Here is a 21,825-nt window from a genome sequence, read left to right on the forward strand (position 1 = left end):
GAGACCGGTTCCCGCTCACTGGCTGAGTGTGGTGCGGGCACAACACCGAGGGTTGCAATCCTGTTGCTGGTCCCCGGTACGGGCGCAACACCAAGGGTTGCGATCCCATTACCGGTCAGTAAAAAAAGACAAAAAAGGAAAAAAAAAATTGCTGGTCCTACCTTGCTGATATCATCAAATGGCTGGTTGCTGGCATTTTCCTTTTGGATTATGTTCATTAGATCAGTATAAAATTTCTTCGCATTCAGGAATACAAGTGGGTTGTTTATTGAGATGATTTTAATCTGCTGGAGGGTTTCCTTTTGAAGAAAAAGGAGAAATAGACTGAGAACTCTGAATTAAATAAAAGTGAATAACCATATCCAATGAATCTAAATCTTACAAGTACAAATGTTACTCAATTATGGAAGCAATCCCTTAAATAACATTTTTATTATTAAAATTCATTTAGAGACCATAATGTCCTATCACACTTCTTAGCAAAAAATATGTTCTTCCTCTTTACTAAGAAACATTAGTAAACGTGAAGCAAGGTTGCAGCTCTTCAGAAAGCAGTCCTTATTCCTACTAACAGTGCTTTGGGGAGACAATAGCCCAGTATATCCCAAGAATACCAGGAATACCTGTCCTCCCCAAACTACCTCTTCTATTCCATCTGTATCAATTGAAAATTAATTCACTTGACCATCAGTATTTTTTAAAAATGAAAATGTGTCCTATAGGGTCAACTGTCAGCCATTTACCTCTAATGACATAGCTTTCTTTCAGCTGAAATATAACTTCACAAGTGACCAATAGTCAAGTGGAATAAAGAGAACAGGAGGTAGCATCAGGCATATAGTTTCACTTTGGGCATGCCTGGGTTACACTGCATTGCCAGGTTGTAGGTGAGAGATGCAGAAAGGTAAAAGGAAAAGTTTCAACATAAAAGGTGTCTGCTTTGGCCATCTGTGCAGGTACTATAAGGATACTTCAAAAAGTTTGTGGAGAAATAGAACCAAAAGATAATACAAATCTTTCTGTTGCTTTGCCTCACATAGGGTGGTGGAGATGCAAAAAGGATTACTCAAAGCCCATTTCTTCTGAGCAGTGTGACACCCTGAAGGGGTTAATTTCCTGGATCCTTCAAGAGAGAGCCATTCCTCCTTTGGGAAATTAACACTGAACTGGGGTTTTGTCTCAGTATTTATTCTTCAAGCCAGAAAGTTACAGAAAAAGAACACAGGTGGAGTTATGGTTAAGTATAGTTTAACAATAGAGGCTGGTAACATAAGTGAAATAACAAAGTGACATTCCATAATGCAATTTGCAAAAGGTTAAGTCGATCCACCAATAAAAGCTTGTTCTTAGCAAATACTGTGTTTTCCTACAGCAGTTTCCTCAGTATTTTTACATAACAATAAAGCAACTTTCTTATATCAATCAGTAGGTTAACCTGCTCTCAAGGATGTCGGTCCTTGAGAGCCAGCAACTTTGCTGTGTTACAATTCTATATCCACAACAGAGACTTTAGCCTGGGGAACGTTTCCTGTCTTTTGCAAGGTTAACATTTATATATGTAATTTTTTTTTTTTTTTTGGTCCTTTTTGAGACCGGCCGCACCCCACTCAGCCAGTGAGCACTGTGAGCACACCGGTCATCCCTATATAGGATCCGAACCCGCGGTGGGAGCGCTGCTGTGCTCCCAGGGCCGCACTCTCCCAAGTGCGCCACGGGCTTGGCCCTCTATATGTAATTTTAAAAAGTTAGGTTAAACCTGAAACTTACAGGGCTTTGGAAACTAGGCCCTGTGAAATACATTTGCTTCATAAATGTTAGTATACTCCACATCTTTCCATGAACATTTTGAAGGACTCCTGTACTGGCTGCACTTGGTGGTGTGTGCAACTAACACCATCTTCTCTGTGACCTTTGGGACAGGTGTTTGACCTACAAATTAAGAGGATGTTAAATTCTATGAAATGATAACTCCTTACCAACTAAGTAAAGCGATACTCCTCAGGCTTTAGTGGTTGCACAGAAGAGATGCAAAGAATAGTGACTCATAGAGGCAGAAGAAAGAAAGATGAAAGAAAGAAATATTAGGTATGATAATCTGTATAATTCATTTAACCTTCTCAGTTTCTTCATTTTTTTAAATTAGGTTAATGTTCAAACTAGATAATCTCAAAAAGTTTCTATAGCTGCAAAATTAAATAAACTCTAGGAAGTGAATAGATTTGCAGCAAATAACTCAAGAAAACAAAAACTTTAAGTTGATAATTTTTAATCAAGAGTAAACCTTCAAACAAAAATAAAATATTAATTCTTAGGTTTGTCATATTTAGTCATCACAAAGCACCAAACCTTAGACTGACCCAGTAATCATACCACATGACTGTGCCAATATGCTGCCTTAAGTTGAGACAGTATGAAAAAAAATATGTATTTGTTAAAGAAAAGAGATTTAAATTGTTCCAGAAAATAAATTCTCATTGGGGTTGAATTCGCTGAGTGTATAGATGTCTCTCAAATTAGGCATGGCGGATTCCCAGGAAGCAGGGGTGGAAGAAGGAATGAATAGAAGAGAGGAAGGACAGATTATTTTGCTTTAAATTAGTTAAAAATTCCAAAGTTTATGTTCAAATCTTGCTCATAGTTTTTCCCCTCTTATTTCTGACATGAAATATTAAATAACTAGTGAGGTATAATATTCTAATAAAACTAATATTTCCAAGTTACAGTTGTTATTCAGGTCAATGACTAGACTGGAAGCAATCAAGGTTTAAAACTACAGAGAAATTTGTAGCATTTTCATCTTCATATAAATCTGCTCATTCACTTCCCCATGTACTAAGCCCAAGATGAAGGTAAGGATCGGACATAATTTATTAGCCAGTGTTTTTTAAGCTAAAAAATAGTCAAACCTAAAGTCAAATTCTGTCTCAAAGCTAAGGATGCCAAGGCTAGTGGAGGTGTACGTGAGGTGTGAACACACGTTGGACTTCAAGGGCCTGGAGAGTCCATCTGAGACTGTCCACAAGCACTAAATTCCCATGGAAATTTAAGAAAAGAAAAGAAAGGCAGATTTGGTGAAAAACTTAAGCCCGGAATGCTGTCAAAGGCTGTGAACTATTTCTCTTTGAAGAAAATCTTTCCATACTTTTAAAAACACAAGCCATTTCCCTGGGTGTCACAGAAGGACTCCTGATGCTACTTCCTACTTTTACTTGTTTATCTGGAAGTACCCTGCCATGGCTCCTTCTGGTGGGAAGCCAGTTCTCTCTGTTCTGAAGGGAATCATGAGGTACTGAAACAAGTGATTGTGAAAAATAAAGGAGAAAATGTTAACCAAGTATTTACAAAGCAGGTTCAAAGTGAGGGCAATTTTTAAAACTTGGCAAAAAAAAGTCAAGTCAACATTTTTTTCCCTCACTTTAAACTGTTTTGGTCATTCCTTAGAAAGAAAAACTAGAACTTAAACACAATCAATTTGCTCCCTTAAGCATGGGCAGTGCAAGCCAATTTATATAAGTTACTTCCTTAAAAAGGTGTCCACTATGCAAGAAACCAATCCCATTGGCATTCCACAACCATTGGAATTAATTACCCCTGCTGAGTTTAAAAAAACAAAAACACACACACAAATACCATAATCCAACTTTGCTTTATGCCTTGTCTTCCTTCATCACTTAATTCATAATAGACTATTAGTTTGGTCTGATTACTTTATGCAACTTAGTAATGGAAAAGAGGTTTCCAATTGCATGAACTAATCCAAGCCATGATTCTACTGGAAACTGCAGTTCTATGAACTGTGATATGGTCCTATCTGATTGCTAAATCCAAAGAGATTTTCTTTTGTTCTATTAAGTTTTTGCATGTCCATTGCCACATGCGTGGTGGTCACATATATATGTATATATATATATTATATTATATTAGTACATATATATATATATACACACAAATATATATTATATATAGTATATATTAGTATATATATATATATATACTAATTAAAAGTAGAATTATCATGTTTTTAAATGTCATAATTTATCTGCTTCTTATGATATCTTGAAATTATCTCACTTACAAAAATGATTAACTGCAGTTAACAAAGGAAAAAAGAAACTAAACTTACACCATCCATTTCTGTCTTCACTTTAAATTCCATTTCTTTCATGTTTGTTATACTAAGAGTCTTTGCTCTAAAATTAAGGCAGATAAAAAATAAAACAAGTCATTTCCTAATCACTGCATTGAGATAAAGAAACAAAAATGATAAGTCATTTCATCTTAACAATAGAACATATCCAACATGGTTTAGGTCCTATAACCCACTTGTTCATAAAGCATTAGTAAATCTATATCTCTGGAATATTCAGGAATAGAGAGTAATGACAGAGGCATCTGAATAGAGATTAACAAATGCAATTCACCTCCCTTGTGTTCCCAGAGCCCCATATCTCCAAGCTACAAGACGAAAATTGGTAAGAAGAATTACAAAAGAGAAAGGGCTAGAGAGTACACAGTATATGATAAAATCTTATTTTAGAGGAAAGGAAGGAAAGAGGGAATCAAAGGCAAGACAGGACCAGATAATACTGAATCTGCATATATAGATTCTATAAAGATAGAATCTATAGAATAAAACTTAACATTTTTAGGAATATTCTACACACATTCTTATCCTTCCCTTGAAAGTATTTGTAAAGTAATATATTCCTAAAAATGGTTTATAGATATTTAATAAAAAAAGAAAGAGAGCGTATTCCTCAACAAATTATAAAATTATATATATACACCTGTGTGTATATATATAATTTAAATTTATATATATAAATTAATCTGGCTTCTGAAAAATAAAATTTTCTAAAGTTATTTAACTTTCCAAATGATCACATTGCTATATGGTTTGTGTATCATTAGATACTATTTCATTTCATGTAATTTTAAAAAAAAATCTCTGTGATGCAGTTTATGGTTAAGGGATTTATTTAATAGATTTTATATATTCTATTTTATAATCAGGATATTTCTCTTCATTAAGACCAACATTGTTACATATCATATGTAAACAAAGCATTTATCTATTTGTCTGTAATTCTCTGACAGTAAACACGAGATTTTAGTACTATATGTTACACAGAAATAAAAGTAACTGGCAACACCATATGTTGTGCTGCTGTGTCAGAATAAACACAGCATTTAAATAAGATCTTACCTTGGGAAGCGTCCTATAACTATAGCTATGGTACAGACAACACCAAACAGCAGCCCCACATTGGCAGCAAAGCATATTGTAAATACATATGTACTGACCCATATGCCCTGAAAGAGAAACAGGAAACAAAAGATGTGGGTTTCATCTCTCTCAAGATTACTAAGTTCTTCATAATCTTATTCCACAACATTCCTGTAACCAAATCTCTCAGCAAGAATATATTATTTAAGAAGTGGTAAATAGAAGCCCAGAAATACAGAAACAAATCCTGGATCCATTAGACTCTCAACAATAGAAGTGGAGAAAAGTTCATTCTTTTATTTCCAGACACTGCCAACCCTTAGTTCAATCCCCAACAAACACTCTATTTATGATCTGTAAATAGTTAGTTGATGTGATGGTTCACAACCATGCCATAATATCCCACTGCTTTCTCATTTAATGTAATAATGTTATGAGCAATTGTTTGCAGATTTTTGGTTATTCCCAACAATATTCTGTTTTCTAGCATTGCTATAAAAATAACTAATGTAGTTTATAACTACATAAGGCTTTCAAAGCCTAATGTTAAAATGACTGAATCAAACAACACTGCCAATGCCACTTTTAGATCAACCACTGTAAAGATCATTATAATTTTATTTAAAAGAGACCACTTATTGTACAAACTAAAAAATCAGGGCCAACTTAGTTCTTGGGAACATTTCAAAAGATTGCAAGAAACACTAATTCTCTTTTGGTTGGAATTCCAAAGTTATAACCACTTGAAATTACAATTTGCAACAAGATATTGTATTATAGTTGGCATTTCTATGCTTACTGCTGCAAAAATATCCTTAAAAGCAAAATAATTTGTGAAATCCAGAAAGTTGTATTTTCTAATCACAAATACCACACTTATCAAAGAGTAGACTAACTAAATTTTCAAACTCTCTTTTCTCCCAAATAACCTGCATCACTTTGCCTATGCATACAATTCTAAATTGATTTCTTTCTGTCTCAATAGCTATGTTATAACTTTAAAAATCTTCAAAAACATAATTGAATTTCATACACAAATGAAAGTATTATGAACTTCTTTGTAATCTGAAAATAGCATAGAATTGGGGGCTGAGGGGAGTGAGGGTGCATTTGTTTTTTTTTCCGATAAGGTTGAAACCTCTCCAAAGAGCTTTTTTTTTTTTTTACTTGAAACACTTATCCTTTGTCTGTATTACTTATCTATAGTGAGCTTGAGTGATTCTTAATAATGGGCTGTTTTGGAAAGCTGAGCCCTTGGAAGCAAATGTAAAATTCTTTTTATGTAGGAGAAACAAACATTCTGGAGTAAAACAGAAAATATATTTTAAATGATTCTCATGTTCAGATTCATCTTCTACAAATGTAATGCTAGTTATTATTTATTATAAGATCATCCCTAGCCTGTCATCTTATAGGTTAGAAAACTGAGATGTTTTCCCTTTATACAGTTGAATAGACAGCCATTTGAGTCTTCTATTTGTACACAGTGTGTTTTTCCTTTCTAATCTATTACATTATACTTAATCCTATACAAAATAAGGCTGCAAATTTATGATCATTATTTCAACTTCCCGTGATGACTCAGAGTCTTACTCATCCCCAAATGCTAACTAAACCTGACTGAGTATGGCACAATAAGACCTCACCAAAAGCTTTCTAAGTCTAATTCCTTTGGACCAACCTACATGATTTAATATGGCATAGGGAACTAAGGATCCTGCTCCCTGCCACTTAAAAAACCACACAGACTGGAGGTCAGGATTCATCAGAGCAACCAAAAATTTTGGTACCATCTGGTTCTATTTTTAAAGCATATTTACTCTCCCACAACATCATCTATTATTATAAGCCAGCCTTTCCAAATGCTTAGTTATTTCCTGAGGCTACATTTATAGCTTTGAAAACATATCAAATGGAAATTAATAACATAGATCAGTAAATAGTTGCATTGGTTAGAATAAGGCCCAACAGTGTGACAATTTCTGTGACAATTTCTATTAAAGACCCAAATGCTGGTTGTTACAGTTATCAGTAGATTAGCTCTTGGTCCCCCATTTTTTTTTTTTAACATTGGGTGGTCCTACTTGCTCCCTTCCCTATTTGGCATTCAGTCCCCAAACACAAACTAACTCCAAAGTTGACTTTAAGTAGGGAACACATAAACTCTTCCTCCTTATAGAAAATACATCAGTGTCAAGCACAGTTTAGCAGCTAATGAATCACCTCACCTCTTTCATACCTATCTGGTATACTATGTGTTTTTGTGACTCATCCATATTATTCAGTTTCTGTAGATTTGAATTCTATCTCAAGCTCAGTTCTGAGCCCATGAGTCAGTCCTCCATTTGGTCCCCTATTTCCTTATTCCTCCATAGAGAGTTTTCACCTACAACTCAAAATAGAATCAATAATAAACTGTAAAAAATGTAAAGAAATTTTTTAAAAGTTTCTGATTTTTTATGTGATGACTATTTATATGATTTTTTAAACTTTAAACCTTCAAATTATTTTATGTACACACATTTTTAGTAATTTTACTTTCATGATATTCTACATATATTCTATCTGTTGAGTAATCTAGACATATTATGTCTACTGGGTAATATAGCCCATATCTACAAAAGTCTGTGCAATATATTTACTCCAAATGCTATGCCCAGATCATATCTCAATAATTTATGGCTTTTCAATGTTGAATTCCTTAGCAGCTAAGATATGTCTCTCCACTTCAACTACAGGAGGCCATTGTCAAGCTAAATCCAATGTCCTGTTGAATCAGCATGCACTTGCTATATCCATGTCACCTTTTTAAACATTACTCTTTGCCCACTTCATATTGCCTACTTCAAGTTTTCAACTTTCTAAGTAGGAGACTACCAATGCTGAGCTCTTGAACCATTTTTAAAACTGTCTATTAAACACTTTCAAACAGAGCATGTCCAAATGTAAACTCACTAATTTCATCCCCAAGATGGATAATGGAGAGGAGACAATAATTGTAAGATCACCAAAGAGCCTGTAATTCTGAGGCTTTGCTTCAATTAGAGACACATCTTCAAACAACATACCTAAATCAGAATTGTGTAACTTTTTACCTTCTGCCCTCCCACATTATTTTTTAGCATATATCCAGGTTCACTAAATAATGCATTACAACCCTAAAGGAATCACCAAGGGGCCTCCTCATAGACACAAGAAAAAGAAAGAAAAAATAATGAAATAGATACAAAGGATAAGTTTAGACCTATAATAGGTGATAAAATCTCAGGAAAAAAACCCTCTGAAATAGATATGACAACTCAAAAATAGAAATACTCTATTAAACAACAACAACAAAACAACATCAAAACTGAAGGAGATAAAAAGCAAGCTGGAAAAATGTACAAAAGAAATAAAGTAGAAATAAAAACATTACAGAGATAAAAGCCATATTTAAAGATAAAATATATGATAATTACAACTAGAAAATAATCAGAGACACACTAAATAGTCCAAAGAAACCACACACACAGGAAAACAAAATAATCATGGGAAAGTATATAGATATGAAGAAAGACAAACTAAAATCAACAAATACATCATTAAGAAGAAAACAGAACAAATAGATTTGGAAAAATATTCAAAGATATATTAGAAGAAAAATTTTGTAAATAATCATTGATTCTGAGATCAAAAAGATATACCACACTCAGAAATTTTATTCTGCATGCTCAACTACAGAAATATTCTGATAACATTACCGGACTTCATGGGCAAGAAGAAAGAACTTCATTCACTGAGCATTCATTTAGGAAAACAAACTTACAAAAAATAACAAAAAAATTATGTTGACCTATGATTTCTCTACCTTATCTTTCAATGCCTGACAATACTGTCAAATCTAAAAAGTCCTGAGAGAAAGCATTTTAAACTCAGACAAAAACTTCTGTCTACTAAAAAAATTAAAAAGGTAGATATTTTTACCATGAAATAGCTCACGGAATATAAGACACATCAGCCCTTCTTGGAAAACTAATAGAAACCATACTTTATCATTGCTCAGTATAATTTAATCTGTTCCCAGTAATATCATATTAGCATAATGCTTCCCTCAATATAACCCATTTGAAAGATAATTCATGAGACCTTTTGAATTTAGATTGTTAATATAAGTATAAGAATAGCAACCTAGATTTAAAAGAGAAAAAATCCAGGTAAAAAGACCAGATCTACAGTAACAGAGCAAAGCATCAAAGAATTTTAAGGGAGGTTAAACAAAAGAGAGAGAGAGAAAGGGATTCATTGCCTCTGCCTTTGTGTTTCTGAGTCCAGAATTGTACACAATGTCATCTTCTGAGACATGTTTTCACAGTGCTGACTCTCACCAAGATAACCAGAGGCTGGCATTGCAGGTAAACCCTAACATGGTACATTTTAGCTAATGTAACAGATGTTATTATACCATTCTGGCTCCTTTAAAGAGCAATAGTGGAAAAAGTAATAGGGAGAGTGGCTTTGCTGTCATTGAGGCAGGACCACCTAGACATGCATCAAAGTGTCAGGTTATCAGGAATCCCTATGTCTGTGCCCATTAAATTGATTACTCTCCATATGTGTGGGAAAATCTGGTCTTGAGTTGCTGAATGTCATGTTAATTGTGCTGTTTGCTTATAGTTTAGTAAAAACAAAAATAAGAACATTCAGTGCATAACCACAAAAAAAGATTCACCTTATATTCCTGCAGGATAAAATTTTAGCAATGAATTCTGGGTTTTTGTACACACTATAAATCATCATATTTTTTATTAGTGTGTACTTACTTGCTGACTCATGCTTCCAGAATCAATTCATAATGTAAATTGGGTAGCCCCAATCCAATTAAATTAGCATTTCTTTAAAAGTTCTCAAACTATGCACACGTCAAAATTTGACAAAATTCTGTTTCTGTTTCTTATAAAGACAATTTATATTTCAATGATTTTATTAAGATTTTTTAAAAATAACTGGTAGTTTGTAAAGTATACAAGTCTCAAACTACTAAATCTATTTTCTGCAAATAAAAGTATTAAAACTTATTTGGTAATATGTACTTATGCCAAAGAGGGAGATTTTAGGTCAAATTTCTACTTACCCAATCAATTTTATCCACATTCCAGTACTTTTTTAAATCCCGGAATTGTATTAGCATTCCCTTCAGTCCCACAACAATAATGCTTGCAAGAACACACTGCAAATAAAAAAGTAAGTTGATGAAAACATAGATAAGATTTTGGCCTAAATTTAAAAGGACTGAGGTACTTTTATTTATTTTTTTTTAAAGGACTCACTAGAAAAAAGCAAGTAGAGGACTAAAGTAATAATTGTTTTGTTTAGAACTAACCTAGTATTGTACCTGACAAATATCATATTAATTCTAGAAAATCACTGGGTAAAACTTATGAAATTCTAAAAAACAAGAAAAGAAAGAAAAAAGTAGTAGAGAACTATAAGAGTGAATGTTATAAGGTTGCATGTCCCCTTAACTATAATTATTCACCATTGTTTGTTTTAAATGTGTTTGTTGCAAAAAATTACATATTTACATTATATATATTTTATAATTGCTTTAAATATGAATTATCTGGTTTTACCTGAAAATATTTATAACTCTCTTGAAAAGTGAACTTGATTATTGGAAGATTCTCCCATGGAAATGATTTATTCTCACTACACAAAAGGAGAATTAGAATAGCAAAGGACTGAGACTGGTTCTTTTCAGAGTGGGAACTTGTTTGTGTCACTTTGGTGCCTCACGCTTATAAAGAGCAAGGTGAGAATGTGTCAACGTTATCTAATGTATCAAGGATGGGAAGATGTATTTTGTTCCCTAGTCCCTTGCCCCAGCACACATTTTCTAACAGTCGAAATTCTGATAAAATTCTTCCAAAGTCTACTTCTTATAACAGAGTATGCCTAGTTCTGCCCTCCACGTGATCACAGACTGAATCTAGTTCACAATGCCGTTTTTATACAAGAGCCAAAGAATTAGAAAACAGCCATGACCCCTTCCTATTCCTCCCTCATTGAATGTATCTTTCCACCCCTCCCCGAGTCACCCTGTACTTACGTAACTTGGTTTTCAGATTTAGGATTATTGAGGTTACTCTTCCAAGAAATTTTATATATGGTGATTCTCATTAAAAGTAAAGTTAAAAACAAGATAGTGAAAAAGCACTACAGTACCATGGGCAGCCAGTAGAGCAAAGGTGCTATTGCATAGATGACTACAAGGATGAAAATGCAAGATATTAGACAAGCCACCTGTAAAATACAAGACAGACAATAAAAAAGAAAGCCTTGAACTTTTTTATTATTCCAAAGTTATGGGGTGGGGAAAATTCTTAGTTCATCTTGATTAGGAGAAACAAAATGTTGGCACATAATTGTTAAATTACATAGACTGTCATTATCTATACTTTGCAGCTGAGGGAAGCCAAACGTGACAGTTGACAAACTGGTGCAATCAAATTAAGTCAGTGATGAGAGAAAAGCAATTCCACACAAAGAAATAGGACACCATCAACTTTTATCACACATCACAGCAATGGCTCTTTAGTTTAAATAGTGAAAGTGACATTTCAATTAAAAGTTCTTTAGACTGTTGTTTAGCTTGAGTCCCCCCCCCCTTATTTCATAGGGGGTTGTTTGGGTAATAACTGAATATGCAGCTTATTGTTTTTCTGTGCTGATGATAAATTTTCACTAACACATTTACTCTCTTCTTTGGAGTTCTTTGTTAGTAAGGATTCCAGTTATGAAACGGTAATATGGGATTTTCTCTCCACTGGCAGAGAAACAGACTTAACTTTACTAATCCTAAAATTTCATTAGTATCATGTTCTAACCAACTCAGCCTGCTGACAAAAGTCAATTCAAAATATGTAATTCCTACAGTTAAATTCCTCTGCTTGATGGAGAACCTGATTTTACATAAGCAAATGTTCATTACTTAAAAACATTTGGTAAAACTCTCATCCGAACAAGAGAAAAGAGGGCTTTCACAGGACCACAAAGATGTCTGTGCATCATTATGGGGATATCAAAGGAAATTTGGATCTATTAGAATGGCTTAAATTAAAAATAAATATTTAAACAATCAATATCAAGGGCAGGCCAGGACTCAGATCAACAGGCATTCTCAGGCATTGCTGGTGGGAATGCAATATGGTAGAGCCACTTTGAAAACAGTTGGGCAGTTTCTTTTGAAGTTATGCATACACTTAGTGTATGACCCAGGATTGCCTAAGAGAAATAAATACCATAAGTAAATATTTATAGCAGCTTTATTCATAAACACCCAAAATCTGTAAATAAATGGCATGTCTACCAGTCGGTGAATAGATAAATTGTGGCACACCTATACAATAGAATACTACTCAGCAATAAAAAAGAACATAGATGAAATTCAAAACCATTAAGCTAGTGAAAGAAGCTAGACATAAAAGGCTACATACTATAAGATTCCATATTTATAAAAGTCCAAAAAAAAAAAAAAGAAAAGAAAAATTATAGGATGCCAGGGGTTAGAGATGGGGGCAGAGAATTGACTATAAAGGGGAATAAAGAAACACTATGAAGTGATAGAAATATTCTATATCTTGACTGTGCTTGTGGTTGTACAATAATATACTTTCCAAATAACAAGAACTGTACACCTAATTTTACTATATCTAAACTATACTCCATAAAACTGATTTTTTAAAAAAAGAAATTTGGGAAGGGATCTGTAAAAATTGCTTACATACATGTGTACATACACAGAATCAGTCCACCATTGGTATTTTCTACTTCAAAAGAATAAAGGAATATAGTACTGAACCTGGTACTATTAAAAGGTATATGTGTGGGAAGAGGGGGAGTGGAGTGGGAGTCACTATAATTATTCAGCTAAACAAGCAGTCATTCAAATGAACATAACAGCTGGCTTTTCCTTGTTGGCAGAGACTGAGTAAGTCTGTTCTTCCTTCCATATTTAGTGGAACTCATCACCAGCACACTCCAACACATAAAGGTACAAAATAAATCTTATGTAGGAAATAAATCATTCAGGGATTAATACTTGCCCATAAAATAAAACCCATAAAAGAGGTTATAGTGCACCAAACTGTCACTATACTGATTATTTAGGAGCAATTGGTGACTTTACATGGCAAAAATTTTTTAGACAATAAAATATGATGCCCACCATTCCACTAGTTGGAAAGAGCTAGGTATCAGAGTGCAGAGCACAGTATCACTCAGCTAGCCCAGTGAGTGGGTAAATTCATATTTATATGGAAAGAAAAAGACATCAACTACAAAGGTTTATTTCTAGACAAAAGATAATGGCATGTACCCTTTTTGTGGGACTCTTCACATATATACTTACAATGTACCTGAAAACAAAATCCTAAATCTTAGAAGATGGAATGAACTTTAGACAGTGGGAGTCTAAACTGCTTGGAAAGATCTGAGGCACAGAGAGGCAAAGTGACTTGCCCAAGGTCATAGAGATAGGGAGTTAGAAGGTATGAAGGCGATATGGAATATATACTGCATTGGGATCCATGAAAGCCAAACGTACTTTAAGTGTCCTAGATATACTATAATACACTAAGGCTGTTATAGAAATTACAGCCTAACCAAATAATGCTATTTTAAAAACAGTAGGCCACGACTACGTTTGGATTTTTCTCTAAATAATATTTAACTTATCTTTAATTTACATGATGTTTTCTTTCTATGTACATAAACAATGATTCACTCACTGAACAACAACTTCAGTCTTGTATCAAAATAAGTCAAAAATTAAATGTATTTTATTTGTCAAAAGGTGACAAACTATGGGTGAAAACTACTATTTGTAGACCTTAGGTGGTAAGTCCTATAATAAGATAGACCACATAAGTAAGTGGCTGTGTTAGCTCCCCTAACGCACTTGCCTCACCACTGTTGACCAAAACACCTAAATGGACAGGAAACCCTTACCAGCTCCGCATGGTGTATCTACTCCCCAGCCATAGAAATTAATAGTATATAATAGTGTCTGCCCGCAAAGCTCTCAAAATACTTATATTATTCTCTCCATACATAAGAGGCCCATAGGCTGAAGTCTGAATTTGTAAAAAAAATCTTTGAGATCATGCAGCCCAAGCCATCATTCCATAATCGGCCAATCAATAATTTCAAAAAGAATTTAAATTAAGATTAGGTATTTGCAATGCTGTCCAATAGAAGTCTCTAACTTTAGGCTTCTGTGATAACCCTCTGGAGCTATATTTTCAAGTATCATCCACTTTCTGAATATCTATAACTTTGCATATGAGGTAATACTTTCTTGCATATTTCTGCTCTACCTAGAGAAAATTTTTAAGGGCAAGTTATAATCAGAACAAAAAAGACAGACGTGTTCCTTTCTTTTTTAAATCTCAGAAAACACACAAAACTTAAGTAGCTTCTTCTTAATAAGTTTCAGGCTGGCTTTGGTTATAATTAGTAAAGAAAAGTGTTCACACCCTTAATTATCCATAGGGCAAACATTGTCTAAGTATTTTACTTTTCCACTCTTTCCACATCATAATAATTAAATGTCCGAAGATAACTTTCTTTTGTTTTAAAATTATAACTACTCATATTTAAGAGTTAATTTTGCATAAAAGATAATGAAATAATCAATATTTCCTTCTTGTTATGTTCTCAAACCAATGTTATATATATTGCATTTTACTTACACAGATGACTGCGCAGGCATTGTTGTTATCCACCTATATGTATAGTTAGAGAAAGAGTAAGATGTCAGTCCTACCCTTCCTGAGTAATTGGCAAACAATGCAAAGTAGGTCAAGAGCTCACTACATGCACGCTTGGTGGGAAGAAGCAATGGGAAAGGGCAGAGGATGAAAGTGGAAGAGGATATTGGGTCACTAAGGCTAGATTCAAAAGACTTTAAAGAAGATGGAAGCAATGAGCTAAATTTTGAAAGAATAAGGGAATATAGTTTGGCACATCAGAACCTGGAGGCAATCTCAGTGTCGCAGAAAAATATGCCAGCTGTCGTTTTTAGTTGTAGCTGAGCTGCGTCTGCAGCAGATGCCGTCTCTCAGCCCTACTGATCGGGTATGCCTCCTGAGCTCCCTGAAGAGCCCCAGTCTCCCCTCTGCTGGAAATGAAAAGACACCTGCAGGGGAGACAGCCAGGGCATACTGGGCTCCCTCTCACAGCTAACATTCTTTAGAGGGGAGGAGGGAAGAAAGAAATGTAACATTTGTTTGTGCTATTTGTCTAAGCCATGCCAAGACTTTCTTATTCTCCTGAGGACCTTTCTTAGATATGCATGCACTCTGCACGTCACATCTAAAGGTGATCACTGTAAAAAAGGTTTCTACATGTCGAGGATAGAAATGTGTCTGGACCTTTGACCATGACACTTGGTATTAAATGATTAGTATCTTTTGTTATCCCAATTCAAACATTTTAATTTGATTTTCCAAAGCATTGAAAGGCTTTACCATCAACCACTTGTGTGTTAAATGGTCTAAGTTCACTGGCCAATACAGCCACATTGAGCACTTGAAATGTGGCTAGTCCATATTAAAATGTGCTGCAATTGTAAAATACACACCAGATTTCAAAGCCTAAGTAGAAAAGGAAAAGAATATAAAATTATTGTTAATTGTTAATGATTTTTAGATAGAGTTCATGTTGAAATGATATTTTGACTCTATTGGGAAAATTAAAACATTATTTAAATTAATTTTATCAGTTTCTTCTACTTTTAAAAACGTGGCTATTAGAAAATTTAAATTACCTTTGTAGCTCATGTTATGTTTCTATTGAAAAATGCTTCTCTAAAGTGTATGATCCTAAGCCTGGTTTTAAATGGGATTTTCCCAGCTTTATATATAGTATATTAAGGGACAATAAAAACTGCCGGGTCTGACCTGTCCCTTCTAATGTTAGCAAAACTAGTAGTTTTCTTTCATAATTATTGAATTTTTTAATTTACCATTCATTCTTTCCACCCATAGTTTTTCACACCTACTCTGTGTCAGGTCCTAGGCTAGACACGGAGGATATAGCGAACCAAAGCAGACAGAAGCCCATGTTCTCCAGCATCTCTGAGTCAGGGTAGAAGGCAGACATCAATCATATGAACACACTTATGAAGAGAAGGAACACAATTGATCCAGAAGTGGCAGTGAGATCTGAAGGATGGGAGGAGTGAGCTTAGAGGAGAAGGGGAAGGGGAAGGGGAAGGCAGCCACAGAGACAAGGAGAATAGACACTGGAGCCTACAACGGCTGAAGAATCATGTCCCTGGACAGCTGAGAAGGAGGCAGAGGACAGGCCAAGAGGAGGCTGTACTGGAAGCACTCAGAGCCCTGTAGACAACATCAAGGTCTGAACTCTAAGAACCCTGCAAAGCCGTTCACAGGCTTTGAGCCAAAATAATGTGACTATATTTGCACTTTTGAAAGGTAATATAGAAAGACTGATAATGTTTGTGAAAAAAATCAGTTGGTAAATTAACAAGTGTAAAGTGGTCATCATGGGTCCTTTGATTGGTTGTCATTAGCCTAAAAGTTGAAGGGATTTTATGTCTTATAAGTTAATTTACTGAGTATAAAGCTAGTCCCTAAGAGAGACAGAGCCATTTAAGGGGTTGTTTTGTGAAGTCATGTCACACAGAAAACTGCTTTCACAAATAGCCTATTTAGAACAAAACTTTTAAGACTTGGCTTGTCTAGAACTTTCTTCAAACCATGTCAGTTATCAGTCATACCCACATAAACTTAACAGTTGCAATGTTAAAGGTCTAGAATGACTACCATGGGAAAACATCCTCGATTTGAGTATGTGCATTAAATCAGATTCTTTCCCTCTGCAATTTAATAGGAATTGTTGAAAAGATTAGTGACCAACTCAACAAGAGCAGCAAAAAAATATTCTGCTACTGAGCTTTGTTTCCATGAACTACTGTTTTGTTAGATTCCTTTCATTTATTTTAAAGTCTGATGAATAGTATACAATGCAGAAAAAAAAAAATCTCTATTAAATAAAAAGTCCTCAGAAAAGTTCTGGTCTTCTAATCAGTCAAACACGTGACCTCCAGAACAGAGAGGAGATGGGGTACCCCTCTATCCCTACCCTATTAATCAAACAAATTTATGCCCAGACCTAAAAATAAATACAAGCTTTCTCAAAGTACTCTTTCTTTTAGACATTTGATGTTGAAAGTCACAAAGATTAATCAGATGGCTTCATTATTACTAAATAGTAATTAGAAAAGCAGATAAATGCCTAAGGAAACCCCAGATATGGAACACATTCAAGGTGAAACACCTCAGAGATTCTATTCCAACCTCTATCCTTGTGACAAATGAAGATGCTAATTTGCTCAAGTTCTCACAGTATGTCAGAGGGGAAATGTAAACCAGAAAACTGTCTTGGTACATCCCAACCAAACCAGGACGTTTTAATGATAAATGTTAAACAACAGGTTCTGAAAATATTTTATCATTTTAAATATACTTAATAATAAAATCAATGATAATTGTTTACATTTAAAGAGCATTTATTTGGTGCTCAAGCATTGTGCTAAATAAGCATGTATTAATTCCTTTAACTTTTATAATAATTCTACTTTAACAGCTAAGTCCTCTTAATGTACAGAGGTTAAGTTACTTGTACAAAGTCACCCAAACATGACTGGTGGAGCCGGAGTACAAGCCCAGGCTCTGAAACCCACACCCTGAATCACTCATTATATGTATCAAGCCTGAACATTAAGAGGAAACCTAATATACTCACTGTAGTGAGAAACCAAGTGAAAACTACTATAGAATCCAATTTTATAGACTGAAGCGTCCTCAGATTAAGGGATGATATTAAGTACACTACATATTAATCATTCAAATTTAAATCACATATGAAAGAAGTTTGCAAAAATGTTTATGAAGATACACATGATGAACCTGCATTTGAAATCACTAACTTTGTAAAAATCAATCAAATTACTTGTGTCACATAAACCAAGGTTGATACAGATTTTCACTTCTTACTTGATGAGTTTGGCAATTATTTGTCAAATTATATACATTCAGAATTGGTAGTTGCTTCCCCTCTGCTTCATGGTATGTTGATATTAATTTTATTTGTTAGTTTTATGCTACATTTAAATATCTGTTTACCCATCTTTCTCTTGCCACTAGCACCCAAGGTCAAGAACCACATACTTTTTTTTTTTTTTTTTTTTTTCCCTTTTTGTCTCTTTTTTCGTGTCCGGCAACGGATCGCAACCCTCAGTGTCGTGCCCGCACCAGACCGGGACCAGCAACGGAATCGCAACCCTCGGCGTCGCGCCCACCCAGTGAGCGGGAACCGGTCTGTATGTGGGATCTGAACCCTCGGCAGGAGCGCCGCCGCGCTCCCAAGTGGCGCACTGTAGCAGTGCGCCACCGGGCCGGCCCGTGGAACCACATACTTTTAAAAGTTCATTCTTCTACAACCTAAAAAAAAATATTTAATGTAGGGTAAACTCCTAATAAGTGTTCTAAATTGGCACACATAGTATTTTATAAATTACATTCAATTCCTATTTTAAACATGAATTGTTTTAATAATGATTAGGAGTTAATGTTAATTTCTTTATATATATATATATAAATAAGTAAATATATATGAATTTTCTTGTATGGAACACTGGTTAAGAGTTCAAAATTTGGAGTAAATCTGTGTGGGTCCAAACCCAGCTCTGGTCTGGGGTTCAATCCCTGTTAACAGCCAGCAAAAAAAGAAAAAAAAAGTTTAATCCCAGTTCTGCCATTTACTAGCTCTGTGACCTAGGTAAATTACTTTATCGCTCTTTTCCTCAACATTCCCATGTAGAAACTGAGGATGATGATTATACCTCCTTCACAGGGCTGCCTAAAGGAGTAAATGAGTTTATTTCTATAAAAAGTATGAGATGCAATGCCTAGCACACAACTCAATATTGTTTTCACCAGCACCACCACCGCCACCACCATCATCAACAGCATCATCTTCATTATCATCATCATCATCATCTCGCCAGTAACAACATAATACCTGGTATATGGCAGGCTCTCAATAAATACAGAATTCATTTGAGTTCCTAAAAATATAAAATGACTGTTTCTTTAACCTGAAATGTGCACATTTTATTCCACATTTACACACTCATACATCTCTATAGACAGGAATTACAGTGTCAAGGACTGATTCCACATGTAATTGATTTTATATTATTTAAAGAAAGTGAATAAAAATGGTAAAAAAATGTCATGTCAACTGTTCAAGTGTGCGCGCACACACACACACACACACACACACACACAACTGATTCCACATGTAATTGATTTTATATTATTTAAAGAAAGTGAATAAAAATGGTAAAAAAAAATGTCATGTCAACTGTTCAAGTGTGCGCACACACACACACACACACACACACACACACACACACGTGCGCGCACACACACACACACACACACACACACACAAAATCAGAGGCACCACTACAAAGAGCTTTGGTTTCAAAGGTTGCTAACAATAAAGCTGCCATTTGTACAGAACTTTTTTAGTTTGGTCATTGAATCACTCAGCCTCTGGAAGGGTAATTCATAGAAAAAAAAGGGGAGAGAGAGAGACTTCCTTGAAACTACTTAAAAAGATTTGAAGAAGTGAAAATGTTTTCGGGACGTTAAATAGAAGCTCCCTCTTCCCACTCTCCAGGAACGGGAGTGAAGGAAGGCCCAGGAGCTGTTTTGTCCCTACTGAAGGATTAAGTTACCTGTGTCTTTGCTCCCGTGCTGTAGAGGCCAGCAGTCCTTCCCATGGCAGCAGCACTTGGTATGCAGAAGAAAAATGAAGGAATCACATTGCTGAGGCCATGGGCCAAAAATTCCTGCAAGATTGGTAACAGGAGAATACATGGCTTCTTCATCATAGCTGACTTTCAGAGACCACAGGTATAATTTGTCAAAGAATGGGGCTGATTTGTATTCCATTTCCTTCTCCCCATTGGTTGGGATTTAACAATTGTAATAAAAATAGCTAACATTTCCTAAATACTTACAATGAGCCAGAAACTATTCTAAGCACTTTACTCATTTAATCCTCATAACAACTTTATGGGGAAATACTATTTATTTATGCTTTCTATGCCAATTTGTCCTTTATCTTTTAAATCACTACAATCAGGCTTTTATTTCCACGACTCCACCAGTGACCTCCACAATCCTAAATCCAGTGGTTAACTCTTACCTTACCTGGCCTAAAGAGGCATTCAACACAGTTTACTTCTTCCTCCTTAAAGGCTCCTACACTTGGCTTCTAGGACCTCACACTCTTCTGGTTTCTTCCTACCACTCTGGCCACCACTTCTCAATTTCCTTTTTGGTTTCTTCTCATCTAACCAATTGCAAATAATGGACCACTTCTCTTCTCTATCTACATCTTACCTACCCAAATACATGTTGACAGCTCTCAAATTTATATCTCCGACTCGGACCACCCTTCAGAACTTCAGACCCATATAGCCCATCTGCTACTCGGCATCTCCATTTGATGGCTAACAGGGATCTCAAGCTAACTAAACTGTGTTACAGCTGTCTACCATCCCAAGTTCTCCCATGTTCACCCCCATCTCAAGTTCCAATTGCTTAGACCAAAAGCTTTAGAGTATTCTTGATATATTCCCTCCCTTTTCCCAGGTGGCATCCACATCCAATCCAGAATCCACCCACTTCTCATCTCTTCCATCTCTAGATCCTGGTCAAAGTCATCAAATCTCACCTGGACTATTGCAAAAGCCTCCTTACAGTTTTCTTGCTCCTGCTGTTACCAATGAGCTCAGACAAATATCCCTGCCCTCACAGAGCTGTGTTCTGGTGAGGGAACACTGACAATAAACAAGATACATATGCAAAGCAAGTCAGAGGAGGACCTGGGGAAATCTGGATTTTAAGGTTTTAGATTACCAAAGAAGGCCTTCCTGAGACGGAAGCATTTGAATAAAGGAGCTATGTAGATATGTGGGAAAACAAAATTGCTGGAAAAGGGAACAAGTGTAAAAGTCCTGAGCCAGAAGCATGAATAGTGGGTTCAAGGAAAAGCAAAGTGGCAGGTGTGGCTAGAACAGAGTACAAAAGGGATATGAGATCAGAGAGGGAAAGGGATAGCGGCAGGTCATGTACAGCCTTGTAAACCATGATAAAGGGGCTTTTAATCCGAGTATGATGGAAGCCACTGGGAGGTTTCGAGTGGAGGAAGGATATGGTCTTTATGTCACCATTGTATCCCTTGAAACTAGACCAGTGCCTGGTACATAATAGGGCTCAATACATATGTGTAGAATGAATGAATGGAAAAAATTTAGTTTGTTATGGATAAGAAAACCAGTGCACAGACAGGATTAAGATCACATGGTGTGAAAATAAGATTTGTACACAGATAGTTCAGCATTTGTAACCACTGAACTTCAGCTTCTCTGCAGACCTGTGCATCTCTGTAGGACCACCAGGCTTGAAACAAGACAGGAGTATATCCAGAAATATGATCCATATAATCTGGACCCTTTG

General features: G+C 35.3%; 1 protein-coding gene across 1 annotated transcript in view; it reads right to left on the bottom strand.

Annotated features, from left to right (window-relative positions):
* Nucleotides 1-21,825, bottom strand: part of SLC26A7 (solute carrier family 26 (anion exchanger), member 7) — a 120,839-nt gene that overhangs the window by 20,139 nt on the left and 78,875 nt on the right. Inside the window, exons 8-13 of the mRNA XM_008568057.1 lie at nucleotides 20,037-20,150; nucleotides 11,429-11,506; nucleotides 10,338-10,433; nucleotides 5,207-5,313; nucleotides 4,124-4,190; nucleotides 162-299 (exon numbers count right to left, since the gene is read on the bottom strand). Of these exons, the coding sequence (XP_008566279.1) occupies nucleotides 162-299; nucleotides 4,124-4,190; nucleotides 5,207-5,313; nucleotides 10,338-10,433; nucleotides 11,429-11,506; nucleotides 20,037-20,150 (600 nt within the window). The remainder of the gene's footprint in view (nucleotides 1-161; nucleotides 300-4,123; nucleotides 4,191-5,206; nucleotides 5,314-10,337; nucleotides 10,434-11,428; nucleotides 11,507-20,036; nucleotides 20,151-21,825) is intronic.

This window comes from Galeopterus variegatus, unplaced genomic scaffold, assembly GCF_000696425.1.
Source record: "Galeopterus variegatus unplaced genomic scaffold, G_variegatus-3.0.2 Scaffold371, whole genome shotgun sequence".
In the NCBI taxonomy this organism is placed as follows: domain Eukaryota; kingdom Metazoa; phylum Chordata; class Mammalia; order Dermoptera; family Cynocephalidae; genus Galeopterus; species Galeopterus variegatus.